A 21,070-nucleotide genomic window follows, 5' to 3' on the forward strand; every position below is an offset into this window, starting at 1 on the left:
TAACTATTTATTATAACTGTTAATATTATGATTATTATTATTATTGAGACAGAGTCTGGCTCTGCACCCAGACTGGAGTGCAGTGGCACGATCTCGGCTCACTGCAACCTCTGCCTCTCATGTTCAAGCGATTCTCCTGCCTCAGTCTTCCTGTAGCTGGGATTACAGGTGCACACCACCACATCTAGCTAATTTTTTAAGAATATTTTTGGTAGAGATGGGGTTTCACCATGTTGACCAGGCTGGTCTCGAACTCCTGACCTAGAGTGATCCACCCACCTCGGCCTCCCAAAGTGCGAGGATTACAAGATAAGCCACCGTGCCTGGCCAATATCATTATTATTATTATTATTATTATTTTGAGACAGTCTTGCTCTGTCATACAGGCTGGAATGCAGCGATGCAATCTCAGCTCACTGCAACTTCTGCTTCCCAGGTTTAAGCAATTCTCGTGCCTCAGCCTCCCAAGTAGCTGGGATTACAGGCATGTGCCACCACACCTGGCTAATTTTTGTATTTTTTTTTTCTTTCTTTCTTTCTTTCTTTTTTTTTTTTTTTTTTTTTTTTTTTTAGTAGAGACAGGGTTTCACCATGTTGGCCAGGCTGCTCTCAAACTCCTGATTTCAGGTGATCCGCCCACCTCACCTCCTGAAGTGCTGGGATTATAGGCGTGAGCCACCACACCCGGCCATAACTGTTAATATTAAACCTCTACCCTCATTCTACACTTTGCTTCTCCCTGTACCAAGCAGATCTTCCTATCTTCCTACATCTTCTCCTACCTGGGAGGATTCAGGGCCACAAGTAAGAAAGGGGGCAAAATAAAGGGGTTATGCTTATTGCAGCACAATTCATAATTCCCAAGGTACAGAACCACCTTAAGTGCCCACTGATCAATGAACAGATAAAGAAAATGTGGTATATATACACTATGGACTACTACTCAGCCATAAAAAGGAACGAAATAATGTCTTTTTTTTTTTTTTTTTGAGATGAAGTCTCGCTCTGTCACCCAGGCTGGAGTGCAGTGGTGCGATCTCGGCTCACTGCAAACTCTGCCTCCCGGATTCACGCCATTCTCCTGCCTCAGCCTCCCGAGTAGCTGGGACTACAGATGCCGGCTACCATGCCTGGCTAATTTTTTTTTTTTTTTTGTATTTTTAGTAGAGATGGGGTTTCACCGTGTTAGCCAGGATGGTCTCGATCTCCTGACCTCATGATCCGCCTGCTTCGGCCTCCCAAAGTGCTGGGATTACAGGCGTGAGCCACTGCACCCAGCAGAAATAATGTCTTTTGAAGCAACTTGGATGGAGTTGGAGACCATTATTTTAAGTGAAGTAACTCAGGAATGGAAAACCAAATACCATATGTTCTCACTTATAAGTGAGAGAGAAGCTATGAAGACACAGAGACATACAGAGTGATTTATATAATGGACTCTGGAAACTCAGAACGGGGAATGGGTGGGGAGTGTGGAATAAAATACGACATATTGGGTACGATGAACACTACTTGGGTGGTGCACGCACTAAAATCTCAGAATTCACCATTATACAATTCATTCATGCAACCAAATATAACTTGTACCCCCAAAGCTACTGAAATTTTATAAAATTAATAACAATTTAAAGAGAAACAGTTCTCTTTCTGCCTCCACTGCCACCATGGCTCCCGGGAAAAAGCTTGTGGTGAAGAGGGGCAAAAAAAAGAAGCAGGTTCTGAAGTTCAGTCTTGATTGCACCCACCCCGTAGAATATGGAATCATAGACGCTGCCAATTTTGAGCAGTTTCTGCAAGAGAGGATCAAAGTGAACTGAAAAGCTGGGAAACTTGGCGGAGGGGTGGTGACCATCGAAAGGAGCAAGAGAAAGATCGCCATGACATCTGAGATGACTTTTTCCAAAAGGTATTTGAAATATTACACCAAAAAATATTCAAAGAAGAATAATCTATGTGATTGGTTTGCATAGCTGCTAACAGCAAAGAGAGTTATGGATTACATTATTTCTAAATTAATCAGGACAAGGAAGACGAGGATTAAATTTCATTTATCTGGAATATTTTGTATGAGTTCTTGAATAAAACTTGGGAACAACAACAAAAAAGAAAAACAAAAAAACTTCTTATTTTTTTCTTTTTTTGAGATGGGTCTCACTCTGTCACCCAGGCTGGCATATGCTGTAATGTAATCATAGTTTACTGCAGCCTCGACTTCCCAAGCTCCTGCCATCCTTCCACATCAGCCCCCTGAGTAGCTGGGACTACAAGTGTGTGCCACCACACCCGGCTAATTTTTAAATTTTTTTGTAGAGACAGGGTATGGCTATGTTGTCCAGGCTGGTCTTGAACTCCTGAACTCAAGCCATCCTCCTGCCTCAGCCTCCTAAAGTGCTAGGATTACAGGAGTGAGCCACTACTTCCAACTTCAAAAAAACAAATCTCAACCCATCAAGTCGCCCCCTCCTTTTCCTTCCCCCGAGAGACATCCACATTCACACTTCACTGGCTCACTTTCTCTGGCTATAACTTCTGTGCCTTGGGTTAGTAGCCCCTCTTCATCTGTGCAGAATGGGCTAGGTTTGCCCAGGGCTCACTGAGAGCTCTCCCGGCGTGGGTCTTTCTGGTACCTCTGGAAATCTTCTCTTGTGCCAAAGGAAGAAGACAAGGAGGCTTTGTACAGCTCAGGCCCTCCCAGCCACTGACGCTCTTTTAATTGGGCTGTCCTCTCACCCCATCTCTCTCCCCAAAGAGATGACCAGCCCCTATTTCCTGTTTCCTTTGGCCCTTTGCCTTTGGGTATGGATTGGGAGAGCAAGCCCCTGCCAGATTTCCCACCACTTGTGCCCTGGCCCAGCCAGGCTGGGAGGACCTGAGCACATCCTGTAGCATTGCCGGTGGAGGCAGTACAGGTGCCTGGGAGGCAAATCCCTAACTAGTCTCTGTGTGCCCTGGGCCACCTCCTAACTTCTCCAAGCCTTACATTCTGTATGCTCCCATGACCCTGGCAGGTAGCCTCACAGTCCACGCAGATTGTGACGGTACCTGCCAGGGTCATGGGAGCATTAAGTGAAAGAGAAACGTCTGCACATTAGGGCACTTCATTCATGCAGGTGGTTATAAGCGTTCTCCCCTAACTGCACAGGGCTTGCCACTCTGTGCCCCCCATATCCCATTCATCCCTTTCTCACCTCCACTCTTCAGATTCTCTATTTAGTGCCTTTCCTGGGACTTGAGAGTCAAGAGGCCTGATCATGCAGAGGACCATGAATTTTGGAATCAGATCTACCTAGCTTCCAAACTGGAATCTGCCACCCTCTACCCTTGAATCAGATATACTTAATAGATCTTATTTTTTTAAATGGGGATAAGGATATCTACTTGATAGGTTTACTGATGCAAGGATTAAATAGGATAATGCATATACAGCCGTAGCACAATACCAGGTTCAGAGAAGTTTAGCAAACAATAGAATAATAATAAATAATAAGAGGTATGATTAGATCCAGCTGGCTACCCACCTTGCTTTGAGGCCTGGTATATGGTTGGCATATTTCTCTAGTTCCTGCCACTGATGCTGGTCTCCCCTATCTTTAATTTCACTGGTCACTTTCAAGAATATTGGAAGGAGGAGGTTTGTTAACCGGGTCCACTGGCTCCATACTATCATTTTGCCCAGGAGTTTCCCTTTACATGTTTGGGCCAGTTTCTGTTGGTATACAGAAATAAATTGATTTCCAAACACTTATCTTAATTTTTTTTTTTTCTTGAGACAAATTCTCACTCTGTCGCCCAGGCTGGAGTGCAGTGGCGCGATCTCGGCTCACTGAAACCTCCGCCCCCTGGGTTCAAGCAATTCTCCTGCCTGAGCCTCCCTAGTAGCTGGGATTATAGGCGTGTGCTACCACGCCCGGCTAATTTTTGTATTTTTAGTGGAGACAGGGTTTCTCCATGTTGGCCAGGCTGGTCTTGAACTCCTGACCTCAAGTGATCCACCTGCCTCTGCCTCCCAAAGTGCTGGGATTAACAGGCATGAGCCACTGCACCCAGCCAAACACTTGTTGATAGTGGCATCTTTTTTTATTTTTTAAATTTTTAATTTAATTTTAAATTTTTAAATTATTTATTTATTTTTTAGAACAGTGTCTCACTCTGTCACCCAGGCTGGGGTGCAGTGGTGTGATTATAGCTCACTGCAGCCTCAAACTACTAGGCTTAAGCGATCTTCCTGCTTCAGCCTCCCCAGTAATAGGTGTGTGCCACAACGCCCCGCTAATGTGTGTGTGTTTTTTTTAATTTTTAGTAGAGATGGGATCATGCTGTGTTCCCAAGGTTGGTTTCAAACTCCTGGGCTCAAGTGATCCTCCCACCTTGGCCTCCCAAAGTGCTGGGATTATAGGCATGAGCCACCATGCCTGGCCAATAATGGCATCTTTACCTCATTCCTGATTTAATAAAGAATACATTTCTCCTTTCTCTGTTATGTACAGATGAACTACTTAAGATAAAAGTAGCTGGCCGGGCATGGTGGCTCATTCCTGTAATCCCAGCACTTTGGGAAGCTGAGGCGGGAGGATTACTTGAGCCCAGGTGCTCAAGACCAGCCTGGGCAACACAGCAAGACCCCTCATCTCTATTTTTATTATTTTTTCAATTTGAAAAACTATAAATATAAAAATTAAAGGTAGTTATCTTGTTAAGGAAATGTCCCATTATTTCCTTTATTTTTATCCTAAGTTTGTTGTTATTACTGTTTTTAAGTTAGGGAGGCCTGTTTAATTTCATCAAATATGGTTTCAGTATTTATTGAAATTATATGTCTGTTTTGCATTTTTGTTTCCTTGACCTTGTGACAGACATGATGTAGAGAGATTTTCCCAGAACTCCCCTCGGAAATGAATAGCTAGCCAACTACTTTATGTTCAAAGTAGTGGTAAAAGGATGGACTAGGCAATAAAGAGCATTAGGACATTTAGATACCCATTTAGGGAAAAATTTAAGTTTGATTCCTTCCTTGCAACCACATAAAAATTCTAGATGGTTTAGACATTAGACCTTGAGAAAACCTTAAAACTATTTGAAGGAAACATAGAAAAATATCTTTACAGCCTTGATTCGAGGAATCATAAGCAAGTTGTAAACTCTATAAGCCATAAAAGAAAATATTGGGAGGCCGAGGCGGGCGGATCACGAGGTCAGGAGATTAAGACCATCCTGGCTAACACGGTGAAACCCCGTCTCTACAAAAAATACAACAAATTAGCCGGGCGCGGTGGCGGGCGCCTGTAGTCCCAGCTACTCTGGAGGCTGAGGCCGGAGAATGGCGTGAACCCAGGAGGGCGGAAGTTGCAGTGAGCCGAGATAACGCCACTGCGGTCCGGCCGGGGCGAAAGAGCGAGACTCCGTCTCAAAAAAAAAAAAAAAAAAAAAAGAAAAGAAAAGAAAATATTGAGAGATTTGGCTACCTAATATTTAAAACTTCTGAATGATGAAAGACACCACCAAGAAACTTAAATATAATGGAAGGCTGGAAGAAGACATTGCCAACATATATAACAGGCATTGCATTAATAATCAGAGTATATAAAGGAAAGGGAAGAAAATAGAAAAAAGTAATCGAAGAAGCAAATAAAGCTTAACCTCACTCATAATAAGTAGCATGTAAATAACAATAACAACAAGGTAACATTTTCCATCATCAAGCTGTCAAAATTTTAAATAATAAATATCCACTGTTGGAGAATGTAGGTGACTGTTAGGTTTACACTTCAGGTATCTCCAATCCAGAAGGTTTTTTTTTTGTTTTTTTGTTTTGTTTTGTTTTTGAGACGGAGTCTCACTCTGTCACCCAGTGCAGTGGGTGACACTGCAGGAGTGCAGTGACGCAATCTCGGCTCACGGCAAGCTCCGCCTCCCGGGTTCATGCCATTCTCCTGCCTCAGCCTCTCGAGTAGCTGGGACTACAGGCGCCCGCCACCACGCCCGGGGTTTCACCATGTTAGCCAGGATTGTCTCAATCTCCTGACCTCGTGATCCACCCGCCCCGGCCTCCCAAAGTGCTGGGATTACAGGCGTTAGCCGCCGCGCCCAGCGCAGAAGTATTTTATGTAAATGGCGCCCCCTGCAGCCCAATTCCTACCTAGACTAACATACGCTCAGGTGCACCTTGGAACAGCGCTGGAAGACCCCTGCCCCTCCTGTGGGCTTACTAACAATTTGGGGAACAGTTTTTGGCCTATCTGGCAAAATGTAAAAGGCCCTTTGACGCAATGATTCCTCTTCCAGCCTTTCAGAAATATGTACATACAGGAATATGTACTACGTACGTGAAGATATATACAAAGGAATGTTTATTAAAGCTTATTTTATATTGGAGAGAAAAAGGAAGCAATCTACATGTCTGTCAATAGGGGACTGTTTGGATAAATAATGCTCCTTGTATCCATTCATGGGATATTTTAACTCTTAAAAGGAATGAAGTGGATTTATCTGTACTCACATAGACTGATCTCCAAGATTATTTTCTTTTCTTTTAAGATGGAGTCTTGCTCTGTTGCCCAGGCTGGAGTGCAGTGGTGCAATCTTGGCTCACTGCCACTTCCGCCTCCTGGGTTCTGATTCTCCTGCCTCAGCCTCCTGAGTAGCTGGGACTACAGGCGCCCAACACCACGCCCTGCTAATTTTTTGTATTTTTAGCAGAGACGGAGTTTCACCACGTTGGCCAGGTTAGTCTCAAACTCCTGACCTCAGGTGATCCACCCACCTCGGCCTACCAAAGTGCTGGGATTACAGGCGTGAGCCACTGCACCCAGCCAAGATTTAATGTTATGACTGAGATAAACATGAATGAAAGCAAATCTTCAAAATATCTATGACTTGATCTCATGTATATACATTTGTGTCTGAATATACATTAGGTAGATGGGGAATGCATAGACGTGGAACAGGCAGAGCCTACCAAGTTGAGGGGACTGGACCTGAATCGTTGGACAGAGGGAATTCGTAACAGAAAAGACTTTCATGTTTTACTCTGTATACTTAATTACTTTATGCTCTACCGCAACAATAATGTATTGTATATGTTTTTGTGTGTGTGTGTTTTTTCTTAGTCTTAAATTCAAAATATAAGGTAGCCCACTGGCTCTAAGCTGCAAGAATCCTTATGAGTTGGGCAGTTCTTTGACAACTTTTTTTCCCACCTGGCTAAACTATCAAGGAATGTCCTACCACCAAGCGTGAGAAATTTTTGGCATTCCTGAAATAAATTCTTCTTCTGAGCCAGCTCATGTGGGCATCATAGTCTCCTTGAAGGCTTTTAAAAGATTTAGATCTGAGTCTGTCTCAGATTCTCGGGCTCAGAACCAGAATTTCTCCGTCTGAGGCTACTATCTTGCTCTGGAGGAGGGAGTGAGAACTGAATCACTGGTTAGCGTGGTAACTGTTTTGGACAACTGCATAGCCACAGCCAGGAACAGAGAAGGCAGAGAGGCAGCCTTGATCTGCAAGAGCTCCAGGTAATCCCAACGGGGACCCTTGATGGACAAAGGCATTCTCCCACGCTTGGTGATGAATGTGTTCCACTTACAGCCAGACGAGACACTCACTCAGGGCTCTGCAGCAGAGAAGTTAGAGCTACAACTTTTTTGCTTTGTGTTTTCACTAAAACTTAATTTGTTGTTGCACTTGTTGGATGGGCATGTCCCATAGGGGAAGTTTCCACTACTGTGCTCTAAACTTTGGGCTGCTTGTACCATCTTACTTATCCCCTCATTAATAATGAATTGAATAAAATCTTTAGTATATGCTAATTTCATATCTTTGCAAGAGTTACGATTTTACCTTTTTTTTTGAAAAGTACCTTTTCATATTTCTATCACTCCCTTACCAGAGCAGTGAGTTTCTGGGTCTCCCTCTTAGGGGCAGACACTGTTCCATGTAATTAGAATTAATTTCTTGTTCGTAGGTAGGCAGAGAAAAGCTGCCAAACTCCCAGGAGACAAGGGTTCAGCTCCTGTGCTACGGCTGAGAGTGATGCCGAGGAAGACACTTTCCTCCGAGTCTTAGTCTGCCCGCCTGTGAGACTGGCTCGTAACAAACCCCTGACCCCAGGCTCGGTCGCCTTGAGCCCAAGATCTCACCCAATCTCCCCCGCCCCGCCTTCCCTCCCGGAATCCCAGGAGGTGCGGGGACTCGGGGGGCGGCCCCTTCCTCGGGAGGCGCCCAGGTGGCACGTCTGTGCCTCAGCTCCCGGGGTCTCTGGGCTCCGCGCTGCCCACGGGGTGCCGAGGGGCCTCTGGAGGGGGCGGGTTCTCTCGAGCCAGAAAGTCCGGAGCCGCCCAGGAATTTTGGCTCGAACTGAGTGCATTTCCTCTCGGGCCGGCCGGGTGCGATCCGGGAAGGGCGGCTGCGGGCAGACGCGGCGCTGCGCTCTGCCAGGCCGGCACCATGCGGCCCCTGCTCTGCGCGCTGACCGGACTGGCCCTGCTCCGCGCCGCGGGCTCTTTGGCCGGTGAGTGGGGCGCAGGGCGCGGCAGGGGACCTGGAGCCGGGGAGACCCGCAGATGGCGAGGAAGGAATGAGCAAGAGAGAGACGGAGAGAGAGCTGGACACAGCAGCGAGATGGAGAGAGAGGCAGATGCAGGGAGGGATGGATGGAGAGAAAGATTGAGAGGAAACAGACTCAGAAAAAAGGCAGAGAAGTAGAGCAACGGAGAGATAAAGGAGATAGGGAAGAATACACAGTGAAAAGGAAAAAGGAGAGGCTGAGACAGAAAGAGGCTTCCCTGAACAGATATGAACTAAGATAGAAAGAAAAAGGAGTTTGAGAGACAAAGGAGAAGAAGGAAGGAGAAAAAGTGATTAAAATGGCAAGGGGTGGAGGGAGAGAGGATACTGAAGAAAAGAGAAAGATTTGAGAGAGACCAAAAAGGAGAGAGAGGGAAGCTTGATGCCCGGAGTAGAGCTGGCAAGAGAGAAGGAGCCAGGATCTGGAGTGGGAGGTCACAGCTGCTGGGTGGGGCAGCCCCGGAGGCCAGCTCCATCTCAGAGGGCCTGTGGAGGCTCAGGCCTGGCTTTATAGGACGTTGCATAAGAAGCCACACTCCAAAGGGTGAGTGACCCAGGCTAGCCCAGCACAGCCTTAAGGAACCAGGCAGTCGGGCCCAGGAGAAAGGCCACCGATTCACCTGCCAGGTGGCCTCAGGTGGATCTGCAGTCAGTGAAGAAGTCAGCCTCCCGGTTTCCAGGGAGCTTCTCTGGGAAACTGAGCTATGTTGGGTGGAGATGGGGGACTGGGTGGAGGTGGAGAGCTGTGCGGAAGAGAGAGGCTGTCTGGGTACTCCATTAGCTGGGTTCCTTGCCTTTCACTGTCCGCTTTCTTCCCCTCACCTACCCCTCAGGCGGGCGGATCACAAGCTCAGGAGATCAAGACCAGCCTGGCTAACATGGTGAAATGCTGTCTCTATTAAAAATACAAAAAATTAATCGGGCGTGGTGGCACATGCCTGTAGTCCCAGCTACTCGGGAGGCTGAGGCAGGAGAATCACTTGAACCTGGGAGGCGGAGGTTGCAGTGAGCCGAGATCAAGCCACCACAATCCAGCCTGGGTGACAGAGCAAGACTCAGTTTCAAAAAAAAAAGGAAAGGAGGAAAGTATTCATGTATTAGTGTAATCTCACACTGATTTCATATATTTTTGTGCATAATCTTTCAGATTTTAGATGATATATCTTAACTTTTGATTATGAAAACTTTTGGATACAAAAAATACAAAGTAATAGTATGTGAAAGAATCATGTAATATACTTATCAACGCTGCTTCAACAAGTATCAGTTCATGGGCAGTTTTATCTCATCTATAGCCTCCACCCTCTCTCCCCTCCCTGGATTATTTTAAAGGAAATCCAGGCATTGTATATTTTCTTTCTTTCTTTCTTTCTTTTTCTTTCTTTCTTTCTTTCTTTCTTTCTTTCTTTCTTTCTTTCTTTCTTTCTTTCTTTCTTTCTTTTGAGACAGGATTTCATTCTGTCACCCATGCTAGAATGCAGTGGCACAATCTCAGCTCACTGCAACCTCCGTCTCCCGGGTTCAACAGATTCTCCTGCCTCAGCCTCCTGAGTAGCTGGGACTACAGGCACGCACCACCACACCTGACTAATTTTGGTATTTTTAGTAGAGATAGGGTTTCACCATGTTGGCCAGGCTGGTCTCGAACTCCTGGGCTCAAGTGATCCATCTGCCTTGGCCTCCCAAAGTGCTGAGATTACAGGTGTGAGCCACAATGCCTGGCCTGGCATCATGTATTTTCATCTATAAATATTTCTTTGTGTACCTCTAAGAGATAAACACTCTTAATAAACATAACTGCAATGCTATAATCATACTCCAAAAACTGTGTGTGATTGAATATCATTAAATATTCAATCACTGTTCAAATGTCCTTGATTGTGTCATATCTTTTTGCAATTCATTTGTTTGATCCAAATAAGGTTACATACACTGCATTTGGTCAATATGTCTGTTAGATCTCTTTAAATATGTAAGTCTTCTCTCCCCATTTTTTACTTAATTTTTTGTTGTTGTTGAAGAAACTAAGTTTGTCCTGTAAAGTTTTCCACATTTAGATTTTGCTAATTGCATCCCTTTTATGTCATTTAAATACCTCCACCCCTTATATTTTCTATAAATTGAGAGCTATCTCTAGCATGTCCAACTTCCAACCTTGGTTTGTTTATTTATTTATTTATTTATTTGAGATGGAGTCTCGCTCTGTCTCCCAGGCTGGAGTGCAGTGGTGCGATCTCCGCTCACTGCAAGCTCCGCCTCCCGGGTTCACGCCATTCTCCTGCCTCAGCCTCCCAAGCAGCTGGGACTACAGACGCCTGCAACCATGCCCGGCTAAATTTTTTTTGTATTTTTAGTAGAGATGGGGTTTCACCGTGTTAGCCAGGATGGTCTCGATCTCCTGACCTTGTGATCTGCCCGCCTCGGCCTCCCAAAGTGCTGGGATTACAGGTGTGAGCTACTGCGCCCAGCCTTTTTTTTTTTTTTTTTTTTGAGACAGAGTCTTGTTTTGTCATCCAGGCTGGAGTGCAGTGGTGCGATCTCAGCTCATCACAACCTCTGCCTCCTGGGTTCAAGCAATTCTCGTGCCTCAGTCTCCCAAGTAGCTGGGATTACAGGTGTGCACCACCACACCCAGCTAATTTTTGCATTTTTTAGTAGAGACGGGGGCTGCGGGGGGGTTTCACCATGTTGGCTAGGCTGGTCTCAAACTCCTGACATCAAGTGATCAGCCTGCCCCGGCCTCCCAAAGTGCTGGGATTACAGGCATGAGCCACCGCTCTGGGCCCAAGTCTTGGTTTCTTTCAGCAGCACTCAGAGAAACCTTTATCCCTGATGGCTTTTTAGACCATGAGCTACCACGCCCGGCCCATATTTTGGAGTTTTTTATAAAATCACTTGAAGAATAGTTTTCTGCTGCTTTCAAAAATGATCAAAACCCGTGGATGGTTTTGAGTGAATCATACATTTTAATACAAATATCGGATGTGGTAAATTTATTATTCTATTATGTTGAATGTGGTCAAATATAATTAACCCCCAAGCGGCCAGGGTTGCTTTTCAAAGCAGAGTGTGACTTTGACAATTCAGAAGATACAGCAGCACCTTTCAGATGCCACTGAGAAAACATTTCTCAACCCCCAGCATGCAGAAATCATCTGTATTGTGGCCCTTTCTTACTGTTTGGGTCCAGATACAAAAGGTCTCCCCATAAGGCCTGTAAGTAGAAGCAGAAGTACTTCCGCCTCAGAGGATGGGACCCAGGGGCCACGTCTCTTTAACTGGGGCAGCCAGCCCAGCCAAGCCCTCCTCTGGGGCCTCCGGGCTCCACAGCAGTGTGTTCTCACCAGCACAGGATGCCCCGCCCATGGCCACCATCCAGGGTGCACATCAGGCCCCTAGCAGGAGCCAGGCCAGAGAAAACAACGCAGCATCCAAGGAGGTCCATTTCCCAACTGGCAGGGCCTGGGAGAGCGGGAGGAAAGGAAGGAAGGGAGCCCTGCAGAGCCACAGCCTTGGCTGCTCAGGGTTAATCATCATAATCCTTCAGTCTTTTCCACTCCCCTTGTCTGAGCCACTGACAGCCCTGTGGTGCATGTGCGTGTCTATTTTTTATTTATTTATTTATTTTTTTACAAGACACAGTCTTTCACTGTCACCCTGGCTGCAGTGCAGTGGTGCAATCGTAGCTGACTGTAGTCTCAAACTCCTGGGCTCAAGCGATTCTCTCGCCTCAGCTTTCCAAATACCTGAGACTACAAGTATATGCCACCAATCCTGGCTAATTTTTTTTTAATTTTTATTTTATTTATTTATTTATTTATTTATTTATTTATTTATTTATTTACGTAGAGACAGAGTCTCACTATGTTGCCCAGAGTGACCTCAAACTTCTGGCTTCAAGCAATCCTCCTGCCTCCGCCTCCTAAAGCTCTGGGATTACAGGTGTGAACCACCGAGCCCAGCTCGTCTAGCTAATTCTTGAGGCCTCTCTGCAGCCTCCAAAAGACAGAAGAATTAAGGATGCACTACACGGGGGAGTCGGGGCCTCAGGCCTACCCTATCCTATTTTATGGAAGAGGCAGCAGAGGCTCAGGGAGCAGAAGAAACTTTCTCACGATCCCACAATCATTAGTGGCTGAACCAGGCTGAGAAAAGGGGTCTCCAGCATGTTTTCTACCATGATGCGTTCAAGTCAGTGCTGTGGTGAGGACGCTGGCAGTAAAATGTCAGGCCCTGCTCCAAGCTTGCTCTCTCAGATACACTCTGTGGAGGCCCCGATGAGCTCATGGACAGTTGCTCCAGGGTGCACAGAGCACAGTTTTGTCCAGATGTGAAGGATTAGTGCTGAGCCATGTTGGGAGCGACCTCAGCCCAGCCTTTTCCCTGGAGGGGTTTTGGAGCCAAGTTAGAGCTCATCACAGACACGTAGAGAACAGGGTGGTTTAGGCCAGTGGACGGGAGCAGGCTCTGGTTGTTCTGACTTCCAAAGCAGCCAGACTCCCATTTGGCTGGCAGGGTCACACTGCATCCCCCTGGCCTGAGCCTTACACGGGAGAGTGGCTAGGGTCTGGGAGAGGGCAGGTGAGCCTCAGAGAAAAGGCTTGGCCAAAGGCCTCTGGCCAGAGCCAGCAGGGGGGTGTGTGTATCCACAGACTCATGACAACAGGCCCTCCCCTAGGACGGTCACTCTGTGGGTGACAACAGAGGCCCCCTCAGAGCTTTTCCTCTCCAAGCTGAGCAGCCCAGTTTCAGCTGAGACAATTGAGTTAAAATTTGGAGTCCCAGACTGGGTGTGGTTGTTCACGCCTATAATCCCAGCACTTTGGGAGGCCGAGACAAGCGGATAACTTAAGCCCAGGGGTTTGAGCTTAGCCTGGGCAACGTAGTGAAATCCCATCTCTACAAAAAATACAAAACGTAGCCAGGCATGGTAGTGTGTGCCTGTAGTCCCAGCTACTCTGGAGGCTGAGGTGGGAGAATTGCTTGAACCCGGGAAGAAGAGGTTGCAGTGAGCCATGATTGTGCCACTGCACTTCAGCCTGGGTGACAGAGTGAGACCCTGTCTTAAAAAAAAAAAAAAAAAAAAAAAGAGGAGTCCCTTCCCACAGCCTCCTCTAGACCTGCTCCTGCCTCTCAAGGGCCTTCTCAGGATGTGGGGCCGGGACGGAGCACAGCCCCCAGTGGCCTCTCTCTCTCTGAATATTTTACATGAATGCCTGCAGCCCACAGTGGCTGCTGCTTTCTGCTGACAACCTCGTCAGACAGCCAGCTTTTGTTATGGAACATTTCAAACCGTGCACACAACAGTAGACAGAATCGCTGAATGCACCCCCATTTGCTCATCACCCAGCTTCAACAATCAGCAACTCTCAGCCCATCCTGTTTGCTCTAAACATCCACGCATGCCTCTCCACCATCCCCACTGAGGCCTGGATTATTTACTTTGGAAGTAAATCCAAGACAGCACAGCCTTTCATCTGTAAATATTTCAGTATAGGTCTTTAAAATACTTGCCTTAAAAAAATAACCAAAGGGCCATTATAATGTCCTCCTCCCTCCCCAGATTCAGCAATAACACCATTATCTTTTGAAGTCTTTTCTAAGTTCAGTGGAGGGAAATAATGAAAAGGATAATTTGGAAAACAGATTGTTCTCCACAAAAGATGCTCAGAGTGGAAGGACATTTTGTCTCTGGTCCTGTTCTCATCTCTGAGTGGAAAAGCTGAGAGCTAGATAGAGTTGGAATCAGAAAATCACAGGGCAGGGGGTCCCCACCTTGCTGAGATGAGGCCAGGAGGTCAGGGTGCCTGAGGTCCAGGCATTTGCAGATGGTGTGACCTTGGGGAAATCACTCACCCTCTCAGAGTTACACATCCATCATCAGCTCTGTCCTACCTCAAGACCTGCCCCACTTCTAGACAACTGCAGATGGCCCCTTGGCCAACCCATCCAATACCAAGGCCTTACAGCTACAAGCATTGCACGTAGAGAGATCAAGTTCCATAACTCCCCCTATTGAGCTTTGGATGCCCGCATCCATGGCCACAGCCTTAATATTGTCACTGTCTGAAGCTGCTCTACCTCTAAAAGTTAAATTGCAATACTCCTTTTTTTTTTTTTTTTTTTTTTTTTTTTTGAGACGGAGTCTAGCTCTGTCACCCAGGCTGGAGTGCAGTGGCGTGATCTCCACTCACTGCAAGCTCCGCCTCCCGGGTTCACGCCATTCTTCCGCCTCAGCCTCCCTAGTAGCCGGGACTACAGGTGCCCACCGCCACACCCGGCTAATTTTTTTGTATTTTTAGTAGAGACGGGGTTTCACCGTGTTAGCCAGGATGGTCTCGATCTCCTGACCTCATGATCTGCCCGCCTCGGCCTCCCAAAGTGCTGGGATTACAGGCGTGAGCCACCGTGCCTGGCTAAAATTGCAACATTCTTTACCTCTTGTTCCTCCTGTGATTCCTAAGACCTCCAGTCTCTTCAGCCCCCATTTCTCCCAATTTATTGGCCCTCTTCTTGGCCTCATTTCCTTCCTTATCCCAGCTGGATTCCAGGCCTCCTCTCCTAAACCTCTGGCCAAATCTCAGTTCCTTGGCCCCTTGCCTCCACCACATCCATCCTGCAGACTCCTAGGTTTCAGCTCCATCCGGCCATCTGTCTTTGCTGCTCTGCACCCAGACTGTGGAGCACTGCTGGGGGAGGACTCGTGCTTCCAGGATTCCTTGTTGATGCCGGCTCATTCTGCATAGTCCTCCTACACTGCATCCCTCATTCTGCACATCCCCTTTTGAAGCCCTCTCTTTATTCAAGTCCCTCACCTAGTGGTGCACTGATGGACTGGCTCCCAAAAAAAAGTGGGGAGGGGGGTCGTTGATTTCCGTGGTGTAAATGTTCTCATCATGGCCACCATTTTTTTTTAACTTAAAATTTTTTTTCTTTTTAGAAATGGGGTCTCACTATATTGATCAGGCTGGTCTTGAACTCCTGGCCTCAAGCGACCCTCCCACTCGGCCTCCCAAAGTGCTAGGATTACAGGCACGAGCTACCATTTCCAGACACCATGGTCACTATTTTAATGTCTGTGTTTAGCAACCTATTCATAGAATTCTTGTAATTTTAACATCTAGCTCTCCTCCCTACGTGATCTCCATCTTACTGCACAGAGTAAATAGAGGCCATCAGGTGGGAGCTCACTCCACTTTTTGGCCCTCTAGTTAGATGGTTTGCCTTTGCCCATTTTTGCTGCATTCCCTCTGTCTTCCTTCGAGATGTGGTCCCACCCCCTCTGGATCCAGGGCCTCCCATCAGTTCAGGAAGTTCATCCTTGGGTTCTCCTGTCTTCCTCCTGTCCCTCAGGCTGTAAGCATGATTGTGTTTTCCAATGCTTTAAAAAAAAAAATGACAACCATAAATACTCCTCTAGACCTTGCGATCCAATCTCCCTTCCTTCACAGCCAAGCTTCGTGAAATTTTCCAGAATCCAAGTTTCTACCCCCAACCTCACCTTCCCTTCTCATCTCATGGTAATCCAAACTCTGCTTTTCCACCACTCCTAAAAGTGCTGGGGTGAAATTTAGCAGGGCCTTTCTGTGCTCTCTTTCCAGTCCTTATCTTGCTAGACCTCTCTGCTGCTTTCGGCCCTGCTGACCCTTTTCATCCTCTGTAGAATCTGTAAAGCTCTTGGCTTCTCTTGACTTCTGGGGCAGCACCCTCCTTCCTGAGTGTCAGCATTCTCCAAGGTTCCAGCCAACCCTGATGCCCCACAGGCATCTCAGGGTTACCAACTCTGAAACCCAAGCTTGGCATCAGGGCTCTCAGACTTCTGCTCTGAGGGTTGATGGTGCCTGGAAGAGCTAACTCAAGGAGAACAATGGTGAATCAAGAGTTGAGAGGGGTTTCACCATGTTAGCCAGGATGGTCTCAATCTCCTGACCTCGTGCACCTACCTCGCCCTCCTAAAGTGCTGGGATTACAGGTGTGAGCCACCATGCCTGGCTAAAATTGCAATATTATTTACCTCTTGTTCCTCCTGTGATTCCTAAGACCTCCAGTCTCTTCAGCCCCCATTTCTCCCAATTTATTGGCCCTCTTCTTGGTCTCATGAGTCCTCTGCTTATGAGCAGTGACTTTGGACACATCCTTTCACCCTTCTGTGCATCAGTTTTCCTACGTGTAGATTGGGCATAACAACAGTTTGTTGGAGAGGTTAAGTTAGCACCCTACATGGTGCATAGTAAGCACTCATCACATGCCAGCTGTTACTAACAGGTTCCCAGTGTCAATGCTGCTACTGAAATATCTCCTCTCATTCTCTTCCTCACTATTCCTACAGCTCCTGCCTCTGCTCATCACTTCTCCTTCACCCCTCTTACCCTGATTGCTGCAGTAACCTCCTGCCTTCAAAGGCATCTCCCTCCAATCTATTCCCTATATTTAAAAAATTCATGTTTGACTCTGTGACTTTTCTGTTAAAATAACCCCCCTTGGCCTGGCTTGGTGGCTTACACCTGTAATCCCAGCACTTTGGAAGGCTGAGGCGGGTGGATCACCTGAGGTCAGGAGTTTGAGACCAGGCTGACCAACATGGTGAAACCCTGTCTCTACTAAAAATACAAAAATTAGCAGGGCGTGGTGGCAGGTGCTTGTAATCCCAGCTACTCAGGAGGCTGAGGCAGGAGAATCGCTTGAACCCAGGAGGCGGAGGTTGGAGTGAGCTGAGATCGCACCATTGCACTCCAGCCTGGGCGACAGAACGAGACTCCATCTCAAAACAAACAAACACACAAAAAAACAAACAAGCATCAGAACTGGTTTATTAAAGCCCCTGGGTTAAAGCTCTGCCCCCTTGGCTTCATTTCCAGGACTTCCCTCTCCAGTCTCTCTCTCCCGCCCACCCTGTATCTCCAGCCACCGCGGGCTCCCTGCAGGTTTTGCAGTGAGCCCTGCTCTTTCAGACCTCTCCATTGTTGCAGGTGCCATTCTGCCTGGCTGAAGCCCATCCTCCCTTCCTCCCTGGGCTTCACCTCCTTCAGGAAGTTCATCTGGGTCTGTAGGTGACTGTGGCTGTAGAGACTGGTGGGATTGAGATGGCTGACACTCGCACACTGACCCCCACCTGGGCCGTCCTCTGCTTGCTCCTGAGTTTGCTTTGAGGACTGACCTCATTTGAGCCCAGTGTTTACAGGAGTCTCTGGCATTATGGAAAACTAAGGGTCCCACAGTGACAAGACTTGTTTTCCCACAGCTGCCGAACCCTTCAGCCCTCCGCGAGGAGACTCAGCTCAGAGCACAGCGTGTGACAGATACATGGCTGTGCAACGCCATCTAGATGTCATGGAGGAGGTAACAGGGTGGTTTGGAAGGACATGCGAGTTCAGGACCACCTTCTAGGATGGTGTTTTTATGGGCAGATGCAAGCTTGCTTTGGAATGTGAGGACATCCGGGCCGATCCTGCCCTGTGGCCACCTCGTCCAACATCACCCTCCCATCTAGGCTGCCGGGCTGCCCAGCCCCCAGTGGACCCTGCCTCCCCTAAGGCCTTGCTTACCCCCACCCGGATATTTCAACATCATTCCTGGATGGGAAGGTGGAAATTCAGTCACTGTTTTGTTATATAGCCATGATTCCTAACTTGTGTGGGGAAAAGTTTACATCTTTATTGTCACAAGCCTTTAACTGAAATTGAGCATTCTCATTCATCATAAATACAAACAGCAAGCTGTTGTATTAACAGTACTATAACTTTGTCATCAACAGAAATCCAGATAATTTCATCTTCTAGTTATGAATATCTCAACATATAATTTTTATCCTTCCTTATGTCAAAATTTCAGTTGTTATTAGGCCTGATGTTAAATCATGTGATTTAGTGAGTTAATAAATACATTTTATTTTTTTTGAGGCAGGGTCTCTGTCTGTCTACCAGGCTGGAGTGCCGTGGTGCAGTCTCGGCTCACTGCAACTTCCACCTCCCAGGCTCAAGCAATCCTCCCACCTCAGTCTCCCAAGTAGCTGAGACTACAGACACATGTGCCACCATGCCTAGCTAATTTCTGTATTTTTTTGTAGAGGCAAGGTTTTGCTATGTTGCCCAGGCTGGTCTCGAACTCCTGAGCTCAAGCCATCTGCCCACCTCGGCCTCCCAAAGTGCTGGGATTACAGGCATGAGCCACTGTGCCTGGCCAATACATATATTACATCAAAAATTTAAATTTTTTTTTGACAGAGTCTTGCTCTGTCACCCAGGCTGGAGCCCATGGTACAATCTTGGCTCACTGCAACCTCTGCCTCCCAGGTTCCAGTGATTCTCGTGCCTCAACCTCCCGAGTAGCTGGGACTACAGGCATGCACCACCATGCCCAGCGAATTTTTTGTACTTACCATGCCCGGCTAATTTTTTGTACCTTTGGTAGAAATGGGGTTTCACCATGTTGGCCAGGCTGGTCTCAAACTCCCGACCTCAAGTGATCTCGCCTCAGCCTCCCAAAGTGCTGGGATTACAGGCGTGAGCCACCATGCTGGGCCAAAAAGTTTAATTTTAAATACTTGAATTTTTTTTTTTTTTTTTGAGGCAGAGTCTCACTCTGTCACCCAGGCTGGAGTGCAATGGTGTGATCTCGGCTCACTGCAACCTCCACCTCCCGGTTCAAGTGATTCTCTTGCCTCAGCCTCCCGAGTAGCTGAGACTACAGACGCGCACCACCATGCCCGGCTTCTTTTTGTATTTTTAGTAGAGACAGGGTTTCGCCACGTTGGCTAGGCTGATCTTGAACTCCTGACCTCCGGTGATCTGCCCCCCTTGGCCTCCCAAAGTGCTGGGATTACAGGCGTGAGCCACCACGCCCGGCCTAATACTTGAATAATATTTTAATGCAATTGGTGCCCTTAGTAATTCTATATGTTTTATTTTTTGCATTTAAGGCATTATTCTGAGAAGAGGTCTGTAGGCTTCACCACACTGCCAATGGGGTCCATGGCACACACAGGGAAAAACCATTAAGAACTCAGTAAATTTCAGAATCCCAAACCTGTCATTTGGCAGAGATACCACCAGGGGGCGGAACAACAAAAGGAATGTGAGCTCCAGGCTGCAAAGTCCAAAAGGGAGAAGGTATTCTACAGGCGCTTCATCCAAATCTGTGACTAAGTGCCAAAAAAGAAGGAGCCTTAGAGAGCGAGCCCCCTAGGATATTGTCATCTGGGGAAACTGAGGCAGGTAGGGGCAGAGCCTGAGTGAGGAAAACCCAGGTCACTTAGCGCCCAGTCCTTTCCCACTGCACCACACTGGACCGCCAGCTGCTCTCTTAGGACCTAGCTGATGTAGCGGAACGTGGAACCACTTCTGTCCTCGACTTTACCCCACTTCCCACTCTAGATGGTAGAGAAGACCGTGGATCACCTGGGGACAGAGGTGAAAGGCCTGCTGGGCCTGCTGGAGGAGCTGGCCTGGAACCTGCCCCCAGGACCCTTCAGCCCCGCTCCCGACCTTCTCGGAGAAGGTAAGCAGTGCAGGTGGCAGAGGACAGCCTCTGGGCTGCTGTCATCTGGCGCTGGGCAGGCGAGACAGGGACGGCTGCTCCACCGCACAGGTGTAGCCTGGCTGGCAGGGAGGGCCCCAGCGCTCCCTGGGGACGGAAGCGGGACGGCATCATCCCTGCTCCCCGCCCGCCCCGCCCCACCTGCCACACCCGGTCGCTGCCGCCCAGTGTCAAATGAGGTTCTGGAAGAGCCGGCCCTAGATGCCATCTCAGCACAATCCCTGCGCGGAGAAACTGCCTCCTTCATTGGCCTTCTCACGACTGGAGCTTCTCAGCTCCTTTAATTTCCCCCTGAGCAGCCACTCCTGTTCCACCCCAAAACCCTCGCAGGGAAGACGGGCGTCCCCACTGATCAGGCAGGGATGGGGTTGCACTCTGCTCTCTCCTTGATCCTTGTGTCCCGCGCGCAGTAGTTCCTGGGGGCCGGGGAGGGAAGGGAAGGAACTGCTGGGCACCATGGGGGCAGGTACTCTGCGGCACCCCAGCTTGCTCACTGGGGGCCTCTGCTTTCTTTCAGATGGCTTCTGAGCCCTGGAGCTGGAGCCCAGCAGCTGGAGGTGGTGCACCTGCCAGGCAGCGCCCACAGAACCAGCCCTGTCCTCTCGCCTTCCTTCCTTAGCTTCATGTGAAATAAAAGCTATTCTTCTGGTCTCCTCTGTGTCTGCTGACAGAGTAACCCATTTAACTACAGGCTCCTCTCACTCCACTTCCATGCCTGGAGGAAGCCTGCAACCCCCTCCAGGCTCAGACCTGGGGACACCCCCACTCCTGTCATTTATAGGGGCAGATGGAGCAGGGGTTGATTCACACAGATGGGGGCCCTTTGAGTGGCCTTGCTTCTCAAAATGTGGCCATAGGTGAAAAGCAAGGGGATCAGGGTCTCAGGACCCACCCAGACTGTTTAATCCAAATCTGCATTGCAATGAGACCCCCAGGGATTTTATGTGTCCATTAAAGTGTGTTGTTGTTTTTA

The 21,070-nt window shown here is 47.9% G+C and overlaps 1 protein-coding gene and 1 pseudogene across 3 annotated transcripts; both read left to right on the forward strand.

Moving 5' to 3' along the window:
• The first annotated feature begins 1,664 nt into the window (after nt 1-1,664).
• On the forward strand, nt 1,665-2,041 carry LOC101147275 (large ribosomal subunit protein eL22-like; annotated as a pseudogene).
• A 5,299-nt stretch (nt 2,042-7,340) lies between these two features.
• Nucleotides 7,341-20,748, forward strand: PLAC9 (placenta associated 9). 3 transcript variants are annotated; one of them, XM_019034357.4, is made up of 5 exons: nt 7,341-7,511; nt 7,961-8,506; nt 17,804-17,901; nt 19,935-20,058; nt 20,615-20,748. In XM_019034357.4, the coding sequence occupies exons 2-5, from the start codon at nt 8,443-8,445 to the stop codon at nt 20,623-20,625; spliced, it is 297 nt and encodes a 98-aa protein (XP_018889902.3). In that variant the 5' UTR covers nt 7,341-7,511; nt 7,961-8,442; the 3' UTR covers nt 20,626-20,748. The 3 variants fall into 3 exon arrangements, with proteins under 3 accessions (XP_018889902.3, XP_055208426.2, XP_018889903.1); XM_055352451.2 differs by lacking the exons at nt 7,341-7,511; nt 17,804-17,901 and having other exon boundaries at nt 8,158-8,506; XM_019034358.4 differs by lacking the exons at nt 7,341-7,511; nt 19,935-20,058 and having other exon boundaries at nt 8,187-8,506.
• The last annotated feature ends 322 nt before the right edge of the window (nt 20,749-21,070 follow it).

Source organism: Gorilla gorilla, chromosome 8 (assembly GCF_029281585.2).
Source record: "Gorilla gorilla gorilla isolate KB3781 chromosome 8, NHGRI_mGorGor1-v2.1_pri, whole genome shotgun sequence".
Classification (NCBI taxonomy): domain Eukaryota; kingdom Metazoa; phylum Chordata; class Mammalia; order Primates; family Hominidae; genus Gorilla; species Gorilla gorilla.